Source organism: Protobothrops mucrosquamatus, unplaced genomic scaffold, assembly GCF_001527695.2.
Source record: "Protobothrops mucrosquamatus isolate PMUCROS unplaced genomic scaffold, P.Mucros_1.0 scaffold_36, whole genome shotgun sequence".
Taxonomy (NCBI): Eukaryota; Metazoa; Chordata; class Lepidosauria; order Squamata; family Viperidae; genus Protobothrops; species Protobothrops mucrosquamatus.
This window is the reverse complement of record NW_015386112.1, coordinates 319,487-340,339: the sequence shown is the minus strand read 5'-3', so window position 1 is coordinate 340,339 and position 20,853 is coordinate 319,487. Positions and strand designations below refer to the sequence as shown.

Sequence of the window (20,853 nt, the reverse complement as noted above, 5' to 3'; positions counted from 1 at the left end):
AATCCTTACTTTAGAAACCTTTGCAAGAGTTAAGTCAGGAACGTTTTTCTGATTTTTCACCTTGTGGAGTTACCAAGTCTGTTTAACATTTGAATAAAATTCTAAATTTGTTCAAATTAAAATTAAAATTTTGCAGCTGACCTCAGAATTTGCACCTCTTATTTAGATAAGAAATAAATTGCTGCCAGTATTAATATATCTCTGTACTAATGACCAGCAATTTTAAACAAGTCATAGTTTTAAATGTGCAAGAGCTAAGAACACTGGCAAAAATAAAAGGATATTTTTACCTCCCTCTTCTGCTGTATAAAAGAGATGTTGAATCTCAGCTGTGCATACCTGGATACAAAGGTTCCCAAAAAATTATAGCATAATACTGTTGAATACTAGACTAGTTTACCACAAGTGGGAAGGAGGAAGAGGATATTGGGCAGTAATAAATAATACTGTCCAGAATTTGACCATTTCAATCTAATATTTGATCCTGCAAAATTTGTGGAACTTATAAAGGCTTATCAACACATATCTCTCCACATGTATTTCAACATAATACGAATGTAAGCTTTGCCATTGGTAAAACTTCTATGTATTTCAGATGTTCGTTTTCATTTCTTATGCTTTGGCTGGTACATGTGAATAATTACCTTGTGATGTTTTAATGGTGGAAATTCTGACAAAACCCATTTCTTATATATGCTATAGAAAGGAAGATTTAAACCTCCATATATGTATGTCTTGACCTGAAGAAAGCAACCAAGAAAGTTTAAATAGCCAGAAAAGCCTTAAAATCAGCCACCTAATCTGAAGGAAAGAGATGAAAAGACTTTGAAACCAAACTAAACTATTGTTTTTTCCTTCTTAGAACAAAAATATGCAGTAATGTTATTGAGACAGAACCTAACATACTTTAATAAATATTTCACAATTATTCTTTTCTACATAGTAAAAAAACTTGTGAATTTAGCTATTAAAAAACTCCCTTTTTACAATCCTGTAATTTCTTAATTTGGGGTAGAGTCAGGGTGAGTGGATGGAGCTGAGCATTTAATGGCCGGATGCCCTTTCTGATGCCACACAGAGTTCATAGCAGGTATTTTTCTTTACACTCTAGGAGAGAAACACCTACTCATACCTAGCACTGAACTCTCAACCTTCCGCGTGAAGGTGAGTATCTTCACCACTAGGCCACCATGCTACTCTTGAATTTAGTTATCAAATGTTGACTAAATGCTGCTAAAACTAAAGAGGTACTTAAGCTAGTTCAACATTGTTTCTCTTAAAAATGAGTCATTCAATGAAAGGAAATTATCATAAAATTCTAATAAGCCAAAAGGGTCCAAGGCTGATTACCAATTTTTATCATGCAGTCAATGTTGCAGAATAGTATTCAAGTTAGGTTAAAAAAAATGCCACACATTTACAAATCAATGGCACACATGCCCAAACCACAATATTCTAAACACTCTAAAAAAAAAAACCCAATATAACTCCCTCTCATACTTTTAACAGTTACAATTCCCGAGATCCTGTTTTGGCCATACCATATGTGTGACACCAACCTTATATTCTGGTTATTTCATTACCAACTTAGAGAACTGAAAATGAGAACTAAGAAAGGCACATAAAAGCAATCATAGACAAAGTTAAATTTCACAGCTGGTAACATGTTTTTCAGAAATTATTGCATCGTATTAAGAAGTTGTTTTCAACAAGAATAGAAAGTAATTATCAATTTCAGAAATGTTTATCTTCTTTCTGTGCTCTTAAGCAGACAAAGTAATGGGAAGAACATCCATTTTTTTTATCAACACATCAGATGTTTAACTTATTGTGGGAAAGTAACTCTGACAACATTCTGGTAATCCAAAATTCTTCTACTAAACAAATAGAAAAAGGAAATGGGAAGGCAGTGTGACATGGGTTAACTGATGAGTTCTTGCCCTGAAGCAGATTATTAGCATTTGATTGGCAATAGCTTTGGAATGGTTAAATGATAAAAGCAGAAAACAGATTCCACATTCATATTCAGGTGCAGCGGCAATCAAATATATTTAATTCTGACAAAAGTAGCACTGTATTGGGGGTTGCAAGGTCTGGTTCTTTTGAACATGTGTGCGACATCACAACACTGTACATGTAGAAAGAGAGCAGGGCTTCCATCACAATACTGCCACACTGTTTTTGTCAATCTGACCTCCCCATGTTTCCCCTATGGATGGCTGCTATGCAGTCAGAATTTTCAAAGGCATAACATTAAAGAAAAACATACTTCTTGTTGCTACTTCCACAATACCTCTCAGTTATTGAAAGCAAATGAAAACACTGCTTACAAGAATATGGGTGTTGTTCCATCAGAAATACTATACGTTGTACTATACAGGCAAGCAGAGATTCTGTTGATCAGATGAACACACTTTCTATCCAGGACTTTAATTACTTGTAAAACATTCCTATAACTGTTTAGTTCATTATTATATCAGCACAAAAATCCATCTATTCCATCTCCATTCTAACATAAATTGCTTATTTCCCATGACAGAGGTGTCCACGATCAGATACGGCATTAAGTATGTGAAAGTAACCATGTTTTAAATCATGATTTAACCTTTCATGTAATATGACAAAATTGCCAGTTTTTGTTCAATAAGAAATCAGAACATAGTTAGTCTAACCATGGAGAGACTAAGACAACTGCACTACCAGCAGTAATTTTGCAATTTGCAATTTGAAAAATAAGTAGAAGCTAGTAAAGTAATTGCTTCATTCTATAAATATGATTATATCTGTGCATGTTTACATTTTATGTATTTTCACTTAAATAGCTTGTTTACATTTTTGGCTTCTACAAAATATCATTTCAAACATCTACAAAACTGCCTCCCAAGAATAAGGAAACTGGAAGATGAGATCTGTATTCAGCTGCTTCTTAAGCTATAAATTTCATCTAGTACAATTACTGTTGCTATAGTACTGAATAATTAGTACTGTTTGAGCATTTGTTGTAAAGACATTGCTTTAGCTAATTTGAAGTCTTTTAAAATACACATATGTTCCTATTAATGCATTCATGTATAAATCTAGTACTCTATCCACTAGTACTAGCAAGGACACAGTTGTTGGCTGAATATCCTGGATAGTTCTTGCTTCATCAGAAATTTATCTGTTAGAAGTTCCTCCCACTTTTCCCTCAATTCAACGACTAACACTTTCTCTTTCAATTTTCCCCATATCAACAATTCTGTAAAGCAGGGTAAAATTCAAAGACTAATCCAAAATCACACAATGACCTTCCAGTGCTTAGGATGGGCTTGAATCTGAGTTTTCTTGGCCTAGACCAGCATTTTAGCTATTTTACCATATTGACTCATTCTTCTCTACCTCAAGGAATCATAATTCAATTGGATTTGTACAATTTACTCTGTGTTTCCTGACACTAATCCTAATTCACCAATTGCTTCCTGAAGTTAGAATGGCCTCTTCCTTACTCACATTTGGAAAAGTAGTAAAAACAGTCTGGAAAACTGAATCATGGCAACCTTTCCCTCTAGAGATCAAGATGGCTCCAATTCTGCTGGCCTTTTGAAAGCCCTAAAGACCTAGTTCTGTGTCCAGGCCTAGGGCCCTGAGCATGTGCAGGGACCATCTTCTAGGTTGTGCTAGTGATTTGTCTTGTTTCTTAGCTGCATGTATTTTTAATTTTTACAATTTTTATTATTTTTTAATCTATTTTAATTCCAGATACCAAGAGTCAGTCATTGAGATTGGCAGCCATATAAATTTTATAAACGTGAAGATGAACAAGGAAAAGCGAGGATTTGAAGAGACTAAGCAGTACCACCTTCCTGTTTTAAGATTAGTCACTCTCTTAACATGTGCAGGTACTTTAAGAAAAATCATCGTAATTGGCTTCTCTAGGGAAGATATAGCCAATAAAAACAGGAAGTGCATCCTTTTTACACCTAGGAGAGACTGGAATATCCCCATCAATTGTTTTCATAAATGAGGGAAGAAGAATGTGCTGTCATGGTTCAAAATAAAATGGTTCAAGAATATGAAACGTCAAAGATGCAGAACCATCAACCCCAAATTTTTCAAAATATATTTGTTTGCTAATGTGCCTTACCACTAAATATACTACATCAATAACATGTTTGCTTTTGTGCAATTGTAATATTTTATTTTCCCTTTCTTCTTTGCTACTGATGCATTTTCTCCACAGCTCAGGATCATTAATAAGTATGGTCTCACAGTCAAACATACTTTGCTCTAATTAAGTTCTTATACTAACTTGATACCCATGAGAAGAAGAAAAAAATAGTCAAATTCATGTTTTGTGTAAAGCAAGGATCATAGGACTAAGCACGTCAAATATTTCTTACTGTATTTTCAGCAGAAAATTAGCAGAATGAGTAAGGATAAATTAATTAAAAAAATCATTCTCCACTGAAGGAGAAAACAGAATTGCTTAAAGAGCATTCATCACCTGATGGATGGCATCTCCTTTTGGAACAAGTAAGCAGGACCCAAATTCTCAACTTAACTGCCCAAGAAGACAGATGTCAAAGACATCATCTAAAAAATCTCAGAACATTATTGTTAATTCAAAAAACAAACAGAAAAAACGAATAAAGAAAAAGACAATCCTCATACTTTTGGGAGGATCTGCCAATCTCCTGATGAAGGTCACAAGCCCCATCCTGCTGTTATTTAGTTTAGTTTTCTTTTATGATCTTGAAATAAAATATTCCCCATGATATTCAGGAAACAGATACTTTCAGAAAGACTATTTATGATTTCTCCTGAGCCTCATGGAGAGCATTTGTAGTTCAAAATTAACAGAACAGTTCTGCTGAAGGAAGTTTCCAGGAAGCAAACATTTCAATAATGTCACTCTCAACAGCAAAAGGAAAAGCAACCAAAGATGGGGGGGGGGGGGAGGATTAGATAATGAATACCAGGAAACAGGGATATGGCAATCTGATGTACTCCTTTATAACTGCCAGCCAAAGTGACTATTGTCACCATTACCCAATCAGAGAGGGCAACACAGAACTCAAGCAATCCAAGATTGCCCTGTTGAAATTCACTGGCAAAAGCAGGATTTGGCAGGGATCCAGCATTTTATAAAATACCTTCAAACCAAGAAACGTTGCTAGCTAATGCAAGGGAGAATACTCCACTTATTAGGTAACTCTTTAGAAGTAGCAATAGCAAAACCAAAAATTAATACCTGAGGGACCTCTGCCAAAGTACTGGTTGTTTCAAGTTTGTCCTTATGCATTCATCATGTAGATGAGCCATCCCAACAACTTTAACTGTAATTGCTCATGATAGCAACATTATAACAGAAGGATTTTTTAAGAGATGTAAAGTGCCTTATGCAAATTTATATTTGATAAGGAGGGATTTGAAGTTAGAACTGTGCAGACTTATAAGACTAATTATTCATACAGTAAGCTAATCCAGTATCCAGTTCAATAAAGCTTGTTTGCTAACTTACATTAGAAATTAATTGTCTCTACTTTTGTTCTCGTCATTGTTACAGCTCCTTTAAGGTAAAAGAAGGAAAAGCACACTGTGAGGTCTAAATGATTCTGGCAAGACAACTAATATCGTGATCTGCCAAAAGCAGCATTTCTGCTAGATTAGCCTCCTCCTCCTAATTGCCAAATTCTTACATGCTTCTGGCAGCAACACAGAGAAGGTCTCTGGGGGAAAAAGAAAAGGTGTCATTTGTTGCTGTAGTTAAAGCATTTGTCCTCCTAGGAAACATGATCTCATTAATTCTGGGTTCACTTGTAGAGGCTCTTACCTGCAATGTTGAATATTTAAACAGAACATGTTTAACGTAACCTATTTAAGTCCCCCTCCACTGTTCTGAGAATCTGAAAGTACTAAGTGGCAATGTTGTTGTGGTCCCAATGAGCTACAAAGTTTTCTCACAGAGGTAGCAGATATATTTTTATCCAAGATACTGGACTTGAAGTGAACGTACCACTTATTCAACTCTTACATTATATGGATAAAAAGGAATTTGAAAGGTTCAAACACTTGGAAAATCAATCATGAGAATTATGGGAACAATAATCAAAAACATTTGGAGAGCACCTTGTTGAATAAAATTGTCTTACAAACTATAGTACTTTATGCCTGCAGCAATGTCATAGTTTGTAACATTCCAAACTGTTCCAAATCAATGAAGTGTGTCACTTCAATTTTGAGCATTAAGTCAAATATCAAAAACATGTGGCCCACTAGCTATTTATGGAAACCTCAGCAACCTTCATTTTTGGTGATACTATAGAGTCTTTATAACCCTATTTTAATAACTAAGGGTCTATGTAGAAATAGCTGCAAAATATGTCAAAGAATTCTGCATGAAACACATATAAACCTATCAAAAATTATCAGCCACAACTATTTGATAAGAAAAAGGGAGGAACAAGACAGTTGAAAATATACATTTTTATATTACATTTAATAAACAATTCCTAGAATAGACTTACCGAGTCCAGAAAGCAGAGATACTCCCCCGAGCTCTGATCAATAGCACAATTTTTAGCAAAGCCAACTGTTGATAAGATAAAGTCAATGCAGTATATGAAAATCAATGGAATTTATATTTTATACTTGAAATTATGTAACATTAAACTTAACAATAAGCCCAAATACCTATACAAATTAGCATTCTTTCCAAAATAGATCTGAAGGATATTCTCATTAAGCAGCTATAGCAGCCTAAATAACTCCTGATTTGCATGCATATGTAATGACACTGTTTTTTTTCCCTTTCTATGTTTTGAAAGAAGCATTATAGTAAAGCTCAATTTGGAGTAAAGGTCCAAACTTCAGATGCAAGAGGAAAAAAATTATTTAACACTTCATTTGCAAACAATGAGTAAAGCCAACAATTTGCAAACTAGTTTGCTATATACAATTGATATAATTGACATGATTTGCATCAATGCACATTTGTGTAACTATGTAATTGATATTTTACACTAATTCCACTGATTTATATATGCAAATAATATTAATTGCATAGATTCAAATTGAATGGGCATCCCTATCCTTCAAATTTCCATTAAATCAAGGTTTTAGCTGGTTCAGATGCCATGGAAAACAAGCAATTCACAATTCATTTACATAGAACGCTGCATTATTGTCCAAAGTTTTTGCCAATCAGAAAGTCAGATTAACAGAGTTGGAAGGAATCTTGAAGGTCTTCTAATCCAACTCCCTGCTCAAGCAGGTGACTCTATACCATTCTAGAGAAATAGCTGTCTAATTCCTTCTTTAAAACTTCCAGTGATGGAGCACGCACAATTTCAAGCCATTCCACTGTCAGAAAATTTCTCCATAGTTCTAGATTGGATCACTCCTTCATACATCCATTATTTCTTGTCCTGTCTCAGATGCCTTGGAAAACAGGTTGCTCCCTTCTTCTTTGTGAGAGCCCCTTAGATATTGGAAGACTGTTTTCATGTTATTTCTAGTCCTTCTCTTTGTTAGATTAGACAATTTATACTCAGTGCTTGGCAACATAATGCTTGTGATCACCCAGCGATTCACAATTTCCCCAATGGCATCAGCGTAATTTATTTATTTATTAGGGAGGGGAGACAAAGATAGACAGAGATCTTAAATTTTGGCATTCCATCTGAAATCTTTCAAACTATTGGGCAAAAATATTAAAATCTTACAAAATTCAGTGACGTAAAGGTTAGAATCTACTAGTTTAAGCCACAAAGAAGGTCAACAAAGAATTTTCTTTCTCAATAGTTTTTGTTATATGAAATTAAAACTTATTTGACTCATAAATTGAGACTTCAGAAATCAAGAAAGTGGGAATAAAAACAGATTTTTCTAAGAAGGGATGGAACAAATTCCAATTCTAATATTAAAAGTGGATAAAATCAGTGATGGGATTCAAATAATTTAACAACCAGTTCTCTGCTACAACCCCAGCTTATACTTGGTGGCCTCACTCCCTTTCCCGTATATACCAGTTGGGAAACTAAAGAGATGAGGAGTTTATTCCTAAGTCCTGCATCCCCTCACCATGCACGGCGCTCCTGTTGGGCTTTTTTGTTCATTGTGGTAACCACTGGCAGTGTAAACAAGTCGAGTGGCAGTCACTGGAGGGTCTGAGCCATTAAAGGGTTCTTGAGTAGACGGAGTAGGAGTCGGATGCGACAGGGGCAATATCAAGGGAGCGATGGGACCGAGGTCGCCATGGCTGAGGAAAAGAGAAAAGGCACCCCAGCCAAGGGGCGGGAACAGGAGGTAGAGATATCCAGTTGAGGCAAAAGCAGGGAACCAGTGCAGCTGCTACGGATTGTTGTGGCTGTGGCTGAAGCATAGCACCGCCTCAGCCTCAAAGAGTTCCTGTGGAAGCCTCCTCCTCCTGGTGGACCAAGCTCGTGGGCAGCCTGCGAAGGGAGAGGAGGGGAGGGGGTGGGCCGTGGCAGCTCTGGAGGTCCTTTCAGAGGGACGGTGTTTATGTGTGTGCCTTCCCTGCACAAAGAGGTGTGGCGGTGGCTACAAGTGTTCCAAAGTCTACAGAGGGGACAGCACCAGGATTCAATCTGGTACAAAGTGGGAACAAGGAATTGGAATGGTCAGCATGGGCGGCTCCGGGTCCCGCTGCATGGCTGAGGACGCCACTATCCCCTATAGAAACTCCTAACCTCCTCTGGAGGAAATCCGGTCAAATTTTACTTGTATCGCTGTAGAAAAGCGAAGGTAGTTTATTTTGTGACACTCCCAGAATGTTACAAGGAGTCCAGAGTAGCATATCTTTCCCTAGGTGATGTTTTCCATTATTTTTGTTACTACCCCAACAGATCACCATAACCAGTTCGCTGAACTCAATAAAAAATTAGGTATTGGTTCTGCTGAACCGGTGTGAACCAACTGAATCCCACCACAGGATAAAGTGTACGTTCACAGGAACCATTTTTTTAGTTTCATTCCTGCTATCCTACACTTTTTTACAATTGGATTGCAAAGGAGGTTAGTATTGGTTTATACCTTTTAAACCTTTTCTGCAGGGTAGAATAAAATAAGAAAAGAGGAAACAAAAAAGTTTGATGGAGCAGACTCTGTATGTGTTGTCAATCTTAAAATTTAATTTTATTGATTTTTGAACAAATAAAGGATGGGTTTTAACAGCCTTTATATTACAAAGATCTTTGCCAAAAATAAAGTTATCACTTAAATAAAGTAAAATTATGTAAGTATAAATCCTATGGAAGAAATAGTTAATTGATTGTTCCAAAATGTCTCAGTTGATAGAAAAAAGAAGCAATAAGAAGATAGAAAGAGTAATGGGGGGAAAATCCACACAGACTTCAGAATTATGCTTTTAAAAAGAGACATGATGGAAATAAAGGGATATAAAAAACAAAGGCCAATAAAGTATTATTTTACACTTGAGAATCTAATTAACTTGAAACAATAAGCTCAAAGCAACTCATGTAGGAACTAACCTAAACTTCATATCACTCATCTTGTGATTTCATGTGTGCCTGCAGGAATTGAAGCATTCATTTGTTTCAAATGTTAACAAACTCACCAACTGCATTACAAGTATAAAAAATATAGTTCAATCACTACAATTTTTGAAATTTTGAAGTTTTTGAAATTATAAAGCAAAAATTCAGATCGCCTATTTGATCTCCATCCATGTTTATTTGTCATTCATTATAATTTTACCTTGTATCTAGTGTTCTGTTCTGCAAATTTATTTTATGCTGTTTTCATAGGATTTTTTTACACGTTTTAACTCATACTTTGCCTAGCTAACTCATATTATCATACAGTAAAAGAAACACATTGGACCAATGAAAAATAATTATTCGATTACTACAACTTAATCAACTAAAATAATTATAATGCAAAAATAAAATATTTTTTCAAAAATGAAAATAAACATTGAAATGAAAATAAACAGACAGGACAGTGAGCAATGATGTGCTTGAGCCACAGAAGAATTTAAGAATTAAGTTATTTGGGGCAAAGGAGGAACAACCTGTCCAAGTCCAGATAATTATTACAGAATAAGATATTAAGTTGTAGAAACAAATGTTTAAGATACTAAAACAGTTTAGCCATCAGCTGTTCACAGCAACCTTTTTTGACATCAAGGCAACTATGATTCCAGATATTTCATTCTGTACAAAAACTTTAAAGCGGGACTCGCACTATGAATCTTGCCTTTGGCATGAGCAAGGAATGCATTGTGATACTACTCTACTGAGGAGAGTCAAATGTCTGTGCCAGGCCTTGGCGATTTTGTAAGGCCTGCTCCATTACTGAAAAGAACATGTTGCCATGGCCACAGGAGTAAAAACCTAAGACCCCATGAGATATTAACATTCCTCACTCTTGGAAAGAAGTAGTTTTGTGGTAGTTTCTTTAAAAGCACTGACCCTCTCTTTTGTGGGGAGTTTTCCCTTTTGTTTTTCTTGTTCCTTTCCATGACAGAAAAGAACCAGAAATGAATCTTAATCCAATGTAAACACGGGATGTGAAGACTGTCACATTGTTTCATCCCTGGGGGCTGGAGAGGGCCTTGTTTCAAAGGAAATACCCTCTGCACATGCTAACTACTCATAATTACAGAAAAGTAAATCACTAAGGATATAGGGATCAACAACATTTCCAACTAAACAGGCTCTTCAAATGTACATATTCTACATTAAAAAAGATTTATTCCCGGTAGTCTCTTTTCTTATATACCTTTTCTCAACCTACATAGCAAAAGTTGAGAAAATACAGAACAACATAAATAGAAAAAAATATTTTTCTATATTGCAGAACTATAATTTAGATTTAAAAAAAAAAAATTATGCCAATGTGACAAAAGTTTAAAGATTTAAAAATTAATTTCTAGTTAATTTTTATCTGAATTACACTAGGATTGGACTCAGTATTTGATCAGCTGCTAGTATATGAATAAAACTGGGAAATTTTTCTCATAATATGTTCATAATATCTTATAAAAATGGCTAAAATCTTCTTTTTTAATATTAAAAAAACTCCACCAAGCCCCATGGTTTTGGAAAAAGCTAATTTTGAGAGAAGTGGCTAATGATACACCTTTAACGCTATTTGTTGCTATAGTATTTTATAACACTCAAGTAATGCTAGTTGATTAGTAATGATAATCATACTAAGCCAAAAGATTCCACAATGTTATCAGTGATCCAGGCCTGACTTTGTGGGGTCCTATAAAAGAGGTATGTATAATCAAATATTGAAAGTATGATGTCCATTCTCCTTAAAATTTCTGGGTTCCAAACCAACAGAAAAGTTCCTGATATTGTTATACCAGGAATAACCAGGAATATTGTTATACCCATCTCCACAATGATGTATTGAATGTGCTGAATGTGAGCACATTTTGGGGATGTAGTGAGACCAGTATGTTTGTGGGTGTCTTTTGTTTCCTTATGGCTTTTTATCACTTTTTTTAATGTTATTACTGAATGCATCCTGTAAAGCACTCAAGTGTCTTTTTATCGGAGCAATGCAAAAAGTAAAAAATGAAATCAAATGAACTTTGTGCTAGGTGAAATGCAATTAACCCTGCTGGCTTTTGGACACACAGACACTTTTCTTCCATTCCCTATCTATTTTCTTCCATTCCCTATCTATTCTCTATCTCCACCCCATTTTTTCCCCATTTTTATGTTACATTCTCTTTCTTAAATACCTATTACTTTTATCCCAGCCCAATCCAGTCTAGCTCTTGTGTTTTCTTTTGGTTTGTAATTGTTTTGGCTCAGATGGAAGGAAAGATGAAAGTGTGTGTGTGTGTGTGTGTTTGAGTGCACACTTTTGAATGTCCCTACCAGAGTGGGCTGCAAAATAAAAAATGGGTGGAATATACAGATGAGAGATTCATTCATTTTCTAAATGGGGTACCTTATTTTACAGGCAATTAATTGTATTCAGCCAATATTATTTTTTTCTGGCCCTGCCATTTTCTGGAATGTGGGTTCAGCACTGCTGGAAGGGAAGAAAATACCTCCAGGACTGGGTTAAAGACTTGAATAGTCAAGCTAACATATTCAGGAAAACGGGGAATCACACAATATATTTGTCTGTGTTTAGAAATAATTTTATTCTGATTATTTTTCCTTTCTGGGGAATGGAATAGAATATATACAAACTGTGAAGATATATACATAGTTATACAAAGATGTGTGTTAGAGATGAAAAGAGATTATTAGCTTAGCACATTTTCCAGCCTTTTCTTTTAATTGCAACTTCCAAATAATCTTAACAGAAAAAGGCAATCCTGATTGTATTATATATTGAATAAAGTATCTATAAGCTTAAAAAAAGAAAGTGGAAACAAATTAACTTTTCTTAATAACATCTCCTAAATGCAATTTATTCTTTTTCCTGCCTTTTTTTTTTAGCAATCTCACCCAAAAAGTATACCAACTTTAAAATATCAGCTTTAAAACTCAATACAAACGATTCACAGTTCACACCCCAATGAACTGCTCTCCATTCTAGAGTGGTTACACTTGGCAATTCAACTTGAATCTGTTACTTTCCAGCCATTTCCAACAACACTAGAGCTATTTGTTTTGGCTGGGATCACAAATTTAACATTATTCATACTTTTCAGTCTAGCATACAACTGGACTGGCTTCTTCCCAGCCTACAACAAATGCTTTTTCTTTACTGGCCTTTTCAACCAAGTTATACCTTGTACTTTATAAATAACAGATATTATGTTTCTGAAATGCATATTGAAAACTGACAAGAAAACAAAACAAAACAAATCAACAAGGATACATTTCCAGAAATTTAAGATACAAAACATTTGATCTTTTTGCCAGGGAAGTCAGAATGATTTATAGTGGATTTGACAATATCCCCATTCAATTATATTTAATATTGAAGCTACATGCTTAGTATTAGGTCAAACCTCAAGAAGAGATTATCTTTGACAGTCAAAGTGGAACGTTTGAATTTAGCACATATGTAAATGACACTGGATAGTGTTCAAAGGAGCTGTGGCAGACCTTTAGTAACATGTAAGTAACTGCATTTTCTAAAGAGGAAATCGGGAAAAGTAAAAAAAAAAAAAAAATCAAGAAGGCAGTTAGGACATTACAAAGCCCGACCCTTCTGTGCTTCTCTAAGACAGTGTATAAACAAAACAGGTGGGCTTCAATCACACTGCCACAAGATTCCTGGGTCTCACTAGATTGTTTTCTTTAATTGACATCATACTGGAAATCAATGCAGTAAGAGCAAAAGTGAAATGTGCACATATTAAAGGACACTCATGTGCCGCCATATTCTGAACCAGCTGCAACTTCTGGATGCTCTTCAAGGGCAATTTCATGTAAAGCACATTCCAGTAATCCACTCAAGAGATGGCTAAACCATCAGTAACTTTAAGAAGAATTTTCTGCTCCAAGTAAGAGCACAAATGGAACACAACACAAAGCTATGCAAAAACACACCTAGGCACACAGCCATCTAATCCTCAAACAAGAACTGCAGGTTCAGGAGAACCCTCAAATGGTCCTACTTAATAAGTCCTAGTTTCTTCAGCAACCATTATATTAGGGGAGGCCAAAGAAAGATTGAACAGATTGATTTCTCAGCACATAGCTCAATTACATTTGTACTCTATGTCTATACAACATGCTGAGGAAAATATTACACCTGCATTTTTAAAGTTCCTACCTCCACCTGGATGAGTTGAATAGTTTTCTCCCAGTACTACCGGAATGCCTGCTTCTTCCAACAAAATTTTCCATTTTTTAATTATATTTATAGAGTTATCCTGATAAGAAAAAGCATCAAAAAGTTTAATTTTTAACTTTTAAATGTTAAACAAGTTAACTGGAACTGGTATTCAAAATTATAGTAGTACAGTAAAAGTAAAAATAATTATTATAAATGTACATACCGTGCTAGAATCATTAAAAACGGAGAGTTCAATAGAACCTTGGAAATCTTGATCCAGAACAGACTTCAGACATTCATCCAGCCAGAACTCAGCATTGTAGACTGGCAGAATCACAGACTACCATGAATAAAAATACATAAATATAACATCAACCAATATGCCACATTATCATTATTGATGTCTAATTTAAACAAACATATGCTACAGAGCAATGATTTCTGAGCAGAAAAAAGCAATATCATTTTCCTTACAAATGATTCCTTTTTTCTCATTTAAAACTTGTGCAAATACAATTAATATCTCTCAGTGTTGATGTCTTTCTCTTATTCTGGGTTCCTTCTTTCTTCCCAAGTCTGTCTTGGTTCCTCACTACTTCAAGTTACTACCAGAATTGATTTGGGAGCATGCTTGCTCATCTGAGATCAACAAAGAGCAGTACTTTCTGAATATAATCCCACATATAATTGCAGATTTCAAAAGACCTACTATATTCATATATGTACTATATATATTTACTAAATTTATATCCCACACCTCATTCAACTGCTGAAAATAGTAAACCTTCTTCAAAAATTACTTTGATAACTTTTATTTTAATATCTCCAACCTGTATCAAAATCAGAAACTGTTCTACAAAAGCTATTAACAACGTAAGTCATTATAAACTAATTCCAAATTTCATAATTCCAATTACAATTACATTAGCAACTATTCTTTTTCAGAGTCAAATTTGAGGTACATTATATTTATTCTAGTACTCTTACATAAAAGACTTACATAGCTGACTTTGAGAAATTGCAGTATCAATATGCATATCTTAAGAGACAATAATCTATCTATAAAAAGCAACAGATAGTATAGACAATTAATCTGCATTCCAAACTGACACTGGTGTACACACTTTTCCCCTCTAACAAGTGTAATGAACTCTTTTGTTGCACTGAACTTGGATGTCAGAACAGATTATTCTTATAATTGCTCTGGGTTTTAAAGGCACTCCACATCCACAATTTAGCATAACACAGACAAGCTCCATCATCCCTGTAGTCTGAACTGGAAAGGGGTCACAGGGATGGCCTTTGACCTCATGCTGTGCTTTCAAGATGTTTCAAGGACCTTTAAAGCTAAGCGCATTAAAAGGGAAGGCTCTACCCTGCCAACATGTCAAAAGAACCATAGGGTCACAGCAGGCATGATTTTGGCAGGTTACAAGGCTCTCAGGAAATTTAGCAAATATTAAGAGCAACCTCCCTAAACCAGTATTCTCCGTATCTCTTTTACTACAACTCCCAGCACCAACAGTAAGCTTAGTCAATTTAAGAATTTGGATTCCCAAGGCACATACATTTTAAAAACAATCAAATGGACATTTTTGGATAAATGTATTGTTTTAAAATAATATTTAATACATGATTATAATACATATTCTCAACAATTGGTTCTTAGGCATCTTCGGTATTCTTCAAATGGTTTCCACACTATGGTTTAAGGAACAAAAACAAACCATTTGTGCCATGGCTCAAGATATAAATGGGAAAAAAGTCTGTCTTGAGTTGAGCTCAGCTCTTGTTACTACATGGACATATACATATTAATTTTTTGGCAAAAATATGAAGCTAGTTTCAGAATAATTCTTCCTTCCTATCTCACCTGATTTACTTTTTCTAGTTCACCCCAGACCAATTAGTTGCTTCCACTTTCAGTGGAAATAAAGTGAAAAGTCTTAACAAGTAGAAAATTGAAATTACTAATACTAACTAATAGGAACTAATTATACATTATATAAGAAGCCATTTTTGTGTAGTGGTTAAGGCATCAGGCCATGAGTTGTAGTACCACCTTAGGCCAGAAGTCCATGAGTTGTAGTACCACCTTAGGCACAAAGCCAGTTGGGCTAGTCTCTCAATCTTAGGAAAGAGTCAACAGCAAACCACTTCTTAAAAAGCTTGCCATGAAAACTGTAGGGAGTCTCTGAGAATAGGACAGGACTGAATGATAGAAAATAAAATTATATAAATATGCATGTGATAAAACCATAGCTGCTATATTATACAATATTGTAAAAGAGTAAGAGAACATATTAAGCACACTGTTCTCTATTTCAAAATATACTGTTCTGGGGTGTTTTGATTCTTAAAATACACAAAATTTACCGCATTGATGTCACTATATTGCAAACAAACATTAGGTCTGTTCTTCTACACATCTTGCTACCCTAGCAAACCTAAAAGAAATGACTAATTGATGAGTGCAACCACTTTGCACCCTTGATTAGCCTGTCAGTAGCAAAGTCCTTCAGTTAAGTATGTAACTTTTTCATGATCAACGATAGTTCATGATCCTACATATATCTGAAATCTTATATTTTGATATTTCTGCACAAAACCAGCCAAGCCACAGCGAATTTGGAAGAAATATGGAACGTACCACTTGAATCCTACACTTTCCTCCTGCTTTCCTGTTGAAAGGACCAGCAGACTGCAATTCAGTGTTGCCAAAGAAAGGAGATGACAGACTGTGTGAATGGTCTTGCTTGACAAGTCCAGGATCACAGTCTGGTAAAAGGAAAGGCGGTTTACCAACTTCCTGACAGACTGTTTCAGAGACATCCATTTGTAATTAGAAATCAAGAAAAAAGAAACCAACACAGGACAGGCATAAAAGAAGACATACAGCAAACAGAACGTGACCTCTCACAAGCAACGATTACCATTCCGCTGGTAATTTTTCCCCCCCTCTCCCTCTCTCTCAACCCCTGCTGTAATTTCGGATATGATAATATCCTGATGAAAAAGAAGCCCCTATAAAGGCTCAGGTGAAGGTCGAAAGACAGGATAAGAAAATAAAAAAAAATGCAGTTGCCAACAGAGAAATTAGGTCACAGAGTTTAACCAATACTGTGCACAGGTAGAAAAGAGAGCGGGCACAGAAAGAGGAAGAGGCCAACACAGTAGGAAACGGGGCGGGTGGAAGAAAGGTCGGCGAGTGCAGTGGTTTCGGTTGGTCTTTCCTCCCTGTGCACTTCTTTCGCTCTTTGGAGCGCTCCGGTTTCCCCCTTTTGCGGGCGCCAGAAGGAAGCAAGCACGCGCCCATTCACCCACCCGGTTTGGCGGAAGAGTAGAGAGCGCAGGCTAGAGCGGCAGCAGGGAGGGAGGGAGGGAGGGGCCAAAGGCAGCAGCGCTGTTCCGTCGCCGCTTCAAAGGTGGCAAGCGCGCTTTCAGAGTCGGAGGAGGTGGAGCGCGGAAACGGAGGACCCGTTACCGCGAATGTGAAAAGTTGCGGGAAGGGAATTGTTATCCAGCAAACTAGTGTGCTTCTTAGATGTGTGCGCTCCTTAATTGCTCTCGTTATTACTTGTTTCCCGTAAGAACCTTGCAATAGAAAAATAACCCTTTGCCCAGGTTTAGAAGCAAAGTGCCGATCAGGGAGGCATCGAGCCCTGCGTCTTTGTCCAAAGGCACTTTGCTAAGAGCATGCCATGGTTCACGGATTGTTAGCCCCATTTACTCAATCACGCAATGCGCTATTCCAAGCAAACTCCCAATATGTAGCACAATGTGTGTGACCTTAGCCAGATCTAATTCTAATTCTCAGAAAGCTCACGCCATACTGTAAATATGTCAAGGTTTTTGACTATGATACAAGAAACCAAACAATTGTCTCATTCTTCTATTCGGCATCCTTTAAAACTTCTCTTCCTGGCTACGGCGGATTCGCGTTTCTTCTGACTCTTTGGAACCACCACCCGCCAATGTGTTTTTCTTCTAGTGAGTCCATCAATTAAAACCCTTTTACCCAACCATGTGTGCTCCAGATGTATTGGATTTTATTAACATTTGAAGCGGTTTTTGTTTTCAGTCGCATAACTTGCATATGTGTCTATAAATGTTGGTGTGGGTAAGCCCATTTCTTGTTTGAATTAATTATTGCAAAAGATTACTTTTACTGTTTATTGTCTTTTCCTAGCTGTTTATGTTATTCATAATTTCATTACATTGTCTTATTTTGTTCGTAATGATTGCTATCTACCAAGAGTTATAGCCAGTGGTGGGATTCAGCCGGCTCGCACCACTTTGGCAGAACCGGTAGCTAATTTTTTGTTGCCCAGGCCCAGAATGGATTTCCGGAAGCGGCATCCACACAGAGAACTAGTTGTTCACATATTTGAATCCCACCACTGGTTACAGCTAGAAGACCTCCAAGGTCCCACCCAGCCCTAGGATTTCATGAACCTGATGATCAAGGCAGGAGTCCTTATACCACCCTGGTCAAATGCACTTGAGATGGGTAACCATACAAATAACCAAAACATTTTAATCAATCCATATTAAAATTTAGATAATTTTATTAATGCATGGAGTAAGGTTATTTTAAAATATTTATTCATATGCATATTGTGTTGGGGCTGGGGGGGGGTTATTGAATGCCTGATAACTTTATATGCCTTACTGAGTGATTTCCCATTTTTTGCTGAATGTTTAAATAGAATTAGTATGCTGTTATAATGTATATGGCCATATACAAAGAAGTTTTGATACTAGTTGTCAGAAACAAATCCTGACATTTCTTGTTATGACCTTTTGCTTTCAGTATTGGCTACTGTATGATGTTTATGCCGTTTTAGATATTAGTCATAACTTGTATTATCTTCAGCAGAAAAGCCTGAAGTAAATCACTTTTTCTGCTTCCTCCCTGAAATAGCCTAATTAATGTGTAATGACTATGTTCACTGTAAAAATGTGAACAACCATAAACTAGTTCTATGAATACACATTAGATTTAAAATGATTTCTCTGAAACCAGTCCTCACTCAAGGTCATGCTCCATACCAACTTGCTTATGAAAGTACATGGTTGAGTTTGCAATTGTATAAAATGAAATTTTGGGATTGACTAACACAAGATGTGCTGGCTTCCAGCTTAAATGATTTGAAAAAAAAGAGAGATTGGATCAATTCATGGAAATTATGAGGACAGTGACCATTAGCCATAACAGCAATGTGACTGTTTCTAAAGACTATCTGCTGGGAGAATAGTGGACTTCTTTGTGCAGTTGGTTGGCCATTGTGAAAATAAACTGGAGAACAGACTAGATGGGCCAAGAATCCCATCTAGAGACGCCAATTCCACAAGTCTGCTTGTACTCTCTTCTATATACATAAATGTTCATATTTGGAAGAATTTCCGCTTGAAGTTTGTTCCCAGTACTTAAAATTGTGTTTCAGATATGTACATGCATAACAATGTTCATTTGATTATACTTATTTTAGAAAGAGAAAGGATCGATCCCCACTTATCTGTACATTATTTCTAAAGTAGATCGTAGAGTTAATTCCTACATTAAAGGGGAAAAAATGCACAAATTTACCAGACTATATATGTTTATTTTTCCCATTAGTTTTTCTTGGATCTTTTTTCAAATTGTGTTTTAAATGTTACCAGTCAAGCATTTTGTCAGATTGACTAAAACAGCAGAGATTGCATGGAAGACAGAGGTTTATTAACTGAATAAAGGGATACAAGAAAAATATTTTTTTCCTTTTGGTCATGCTATATCTCTGGTATTTAAATATGCTAAACATTTTTTCAGGTTTTTAAATTTCTCCTTTTGTTCCAGTATTTGTCCTAGACACCAATTTAGACCTGTCCACAAGGAGCCCAAATTCTAGTGAAAGAAAGTGTTATGCAAAAGTATCACAGAAGTTGTATGCAGAGGTTACTGTTCATCTCTTCCCAGGAAGGATTGAGTGATCATAAACAGGGTTACTGGACAATAAGTGTTGGTACAGTAATGGAGAAGTCACAACACTTCTTAGTCCTGATTACCATAATGTAAGATCAAATATGAGCTGTTTTGATACTGGCAGTTGCTAGATTTCTTCTTTAAAATTACTTAATTCTTATTCTCTAAAGTTTTTCTATTTCTAGCTCTCTTCAAAGAGTTGTATCCTTGAATTACTGCCTATAAGTCTTTCAGTATCAGCCAGAAGAAGAATGACAGGTGATGCAGAAAGAGGGGGGAAAATAGATGATGTCACCTATTCTTGGCTTTGTTTCTAATCCCCACTTGCTTCAATCATGTCCACATGTCCACTTAATAGACTATCTTTGAGGAAATATGACCCTTGATAGGAAAAAAAAAGATTTTTACTCCAATTTACATGAAGTTGCTAACCATATTATTTTGCTACATTTGCTTGACTATGCAAATTTGTTATGACTTGCCTGACAAAGAGCAATAGGACAGGATAACATTTCATTAAACATGTTTTTTTAAAGTGGGCCCTATGGAATTTATTGAGATTTATAACTGAACAAATATGGGCTGTGATTATATAAGCTAAAATATAAAGATACGTTATAATGGATGTCATTAGAAAGTAATGAACAGAATGCACTGAAGGCAACTGCTTAGGTGCATGTATTGAATTAACACCTTGGTTCAGTTCTGCAAGGAAAAAATAAAGCTATACTAAAATAAATGGGTTGTTATTCTTTTCTCCTTATGGGGATATAGCTTCTTTGATCCATACATCATATAAAGTTAAGCCATTTATTAAACACTAGAAAGTATTTGGAATTTCATATGTGCCTCCTAAAAAATCAGTATCATGAGATCTTAGTAAGACTGTAGATTCTGTCTCTAGTTGAGAAAAAAGTCATTACTTCAATTGGCCAGCCATATATAAATGAATTCAGTATTACAGTGTTAGAATTTTGCTTTCCACAGTATATTTGAGAGGTTAAACATTCTGTTGTATAAGTACAGGAAACATCTGACAACTTAAAATGGGAAAGTGCTTATAGAAATAAATCATAATCTGACAAAGGAATGTACACACAACTGCAAAAAATCCATACCAGAAGTCATGCAAGATAAATTGCACATGCAGTGTTATATGCTATTCC

General features: G+C 35.7%; 1 protein-coding gene across 1 annotated transcript in view; it reads right to left on the bottom strand.

Moving 5' to 3' along the window:
• The window catches only part of B3GNTL1 (UDP-GlcNAc:betaGal beta-1,3-N-acetylglucosaminyltransferase like 1), a 136,809-nt gene extending 119,771 nt beyond the window's left edge, over positions 1-17,038 (bottom strand). Inside the window, exons 1-4 of the mRNA XM_015810214.1 lie at positions 16,373-17,038; positions 13,946-14,062; positions 13,720-13,819; positions 6,507-6,571 (exon numbers count right to left, since the gene is read on the bottom strand). Coding sequence (XP_015665700.1) covers positions 6,507-6,571; positions 13,720-13,819; positions 13,946-14,062; positions 16,373-16,558 — 468 coding nt within the window. The 5' untranslated portion in view covers positions 16,559-17,038. The remainder of the gene's footprint in view (positions 1-6,506; positions 6,572-13,719; positions 13,820-13,945; positions 14,063-16,372) is intronic.
• Between the last annotated feature and the right edge of the window lie 3,815 nt (positions 17,039-20,853).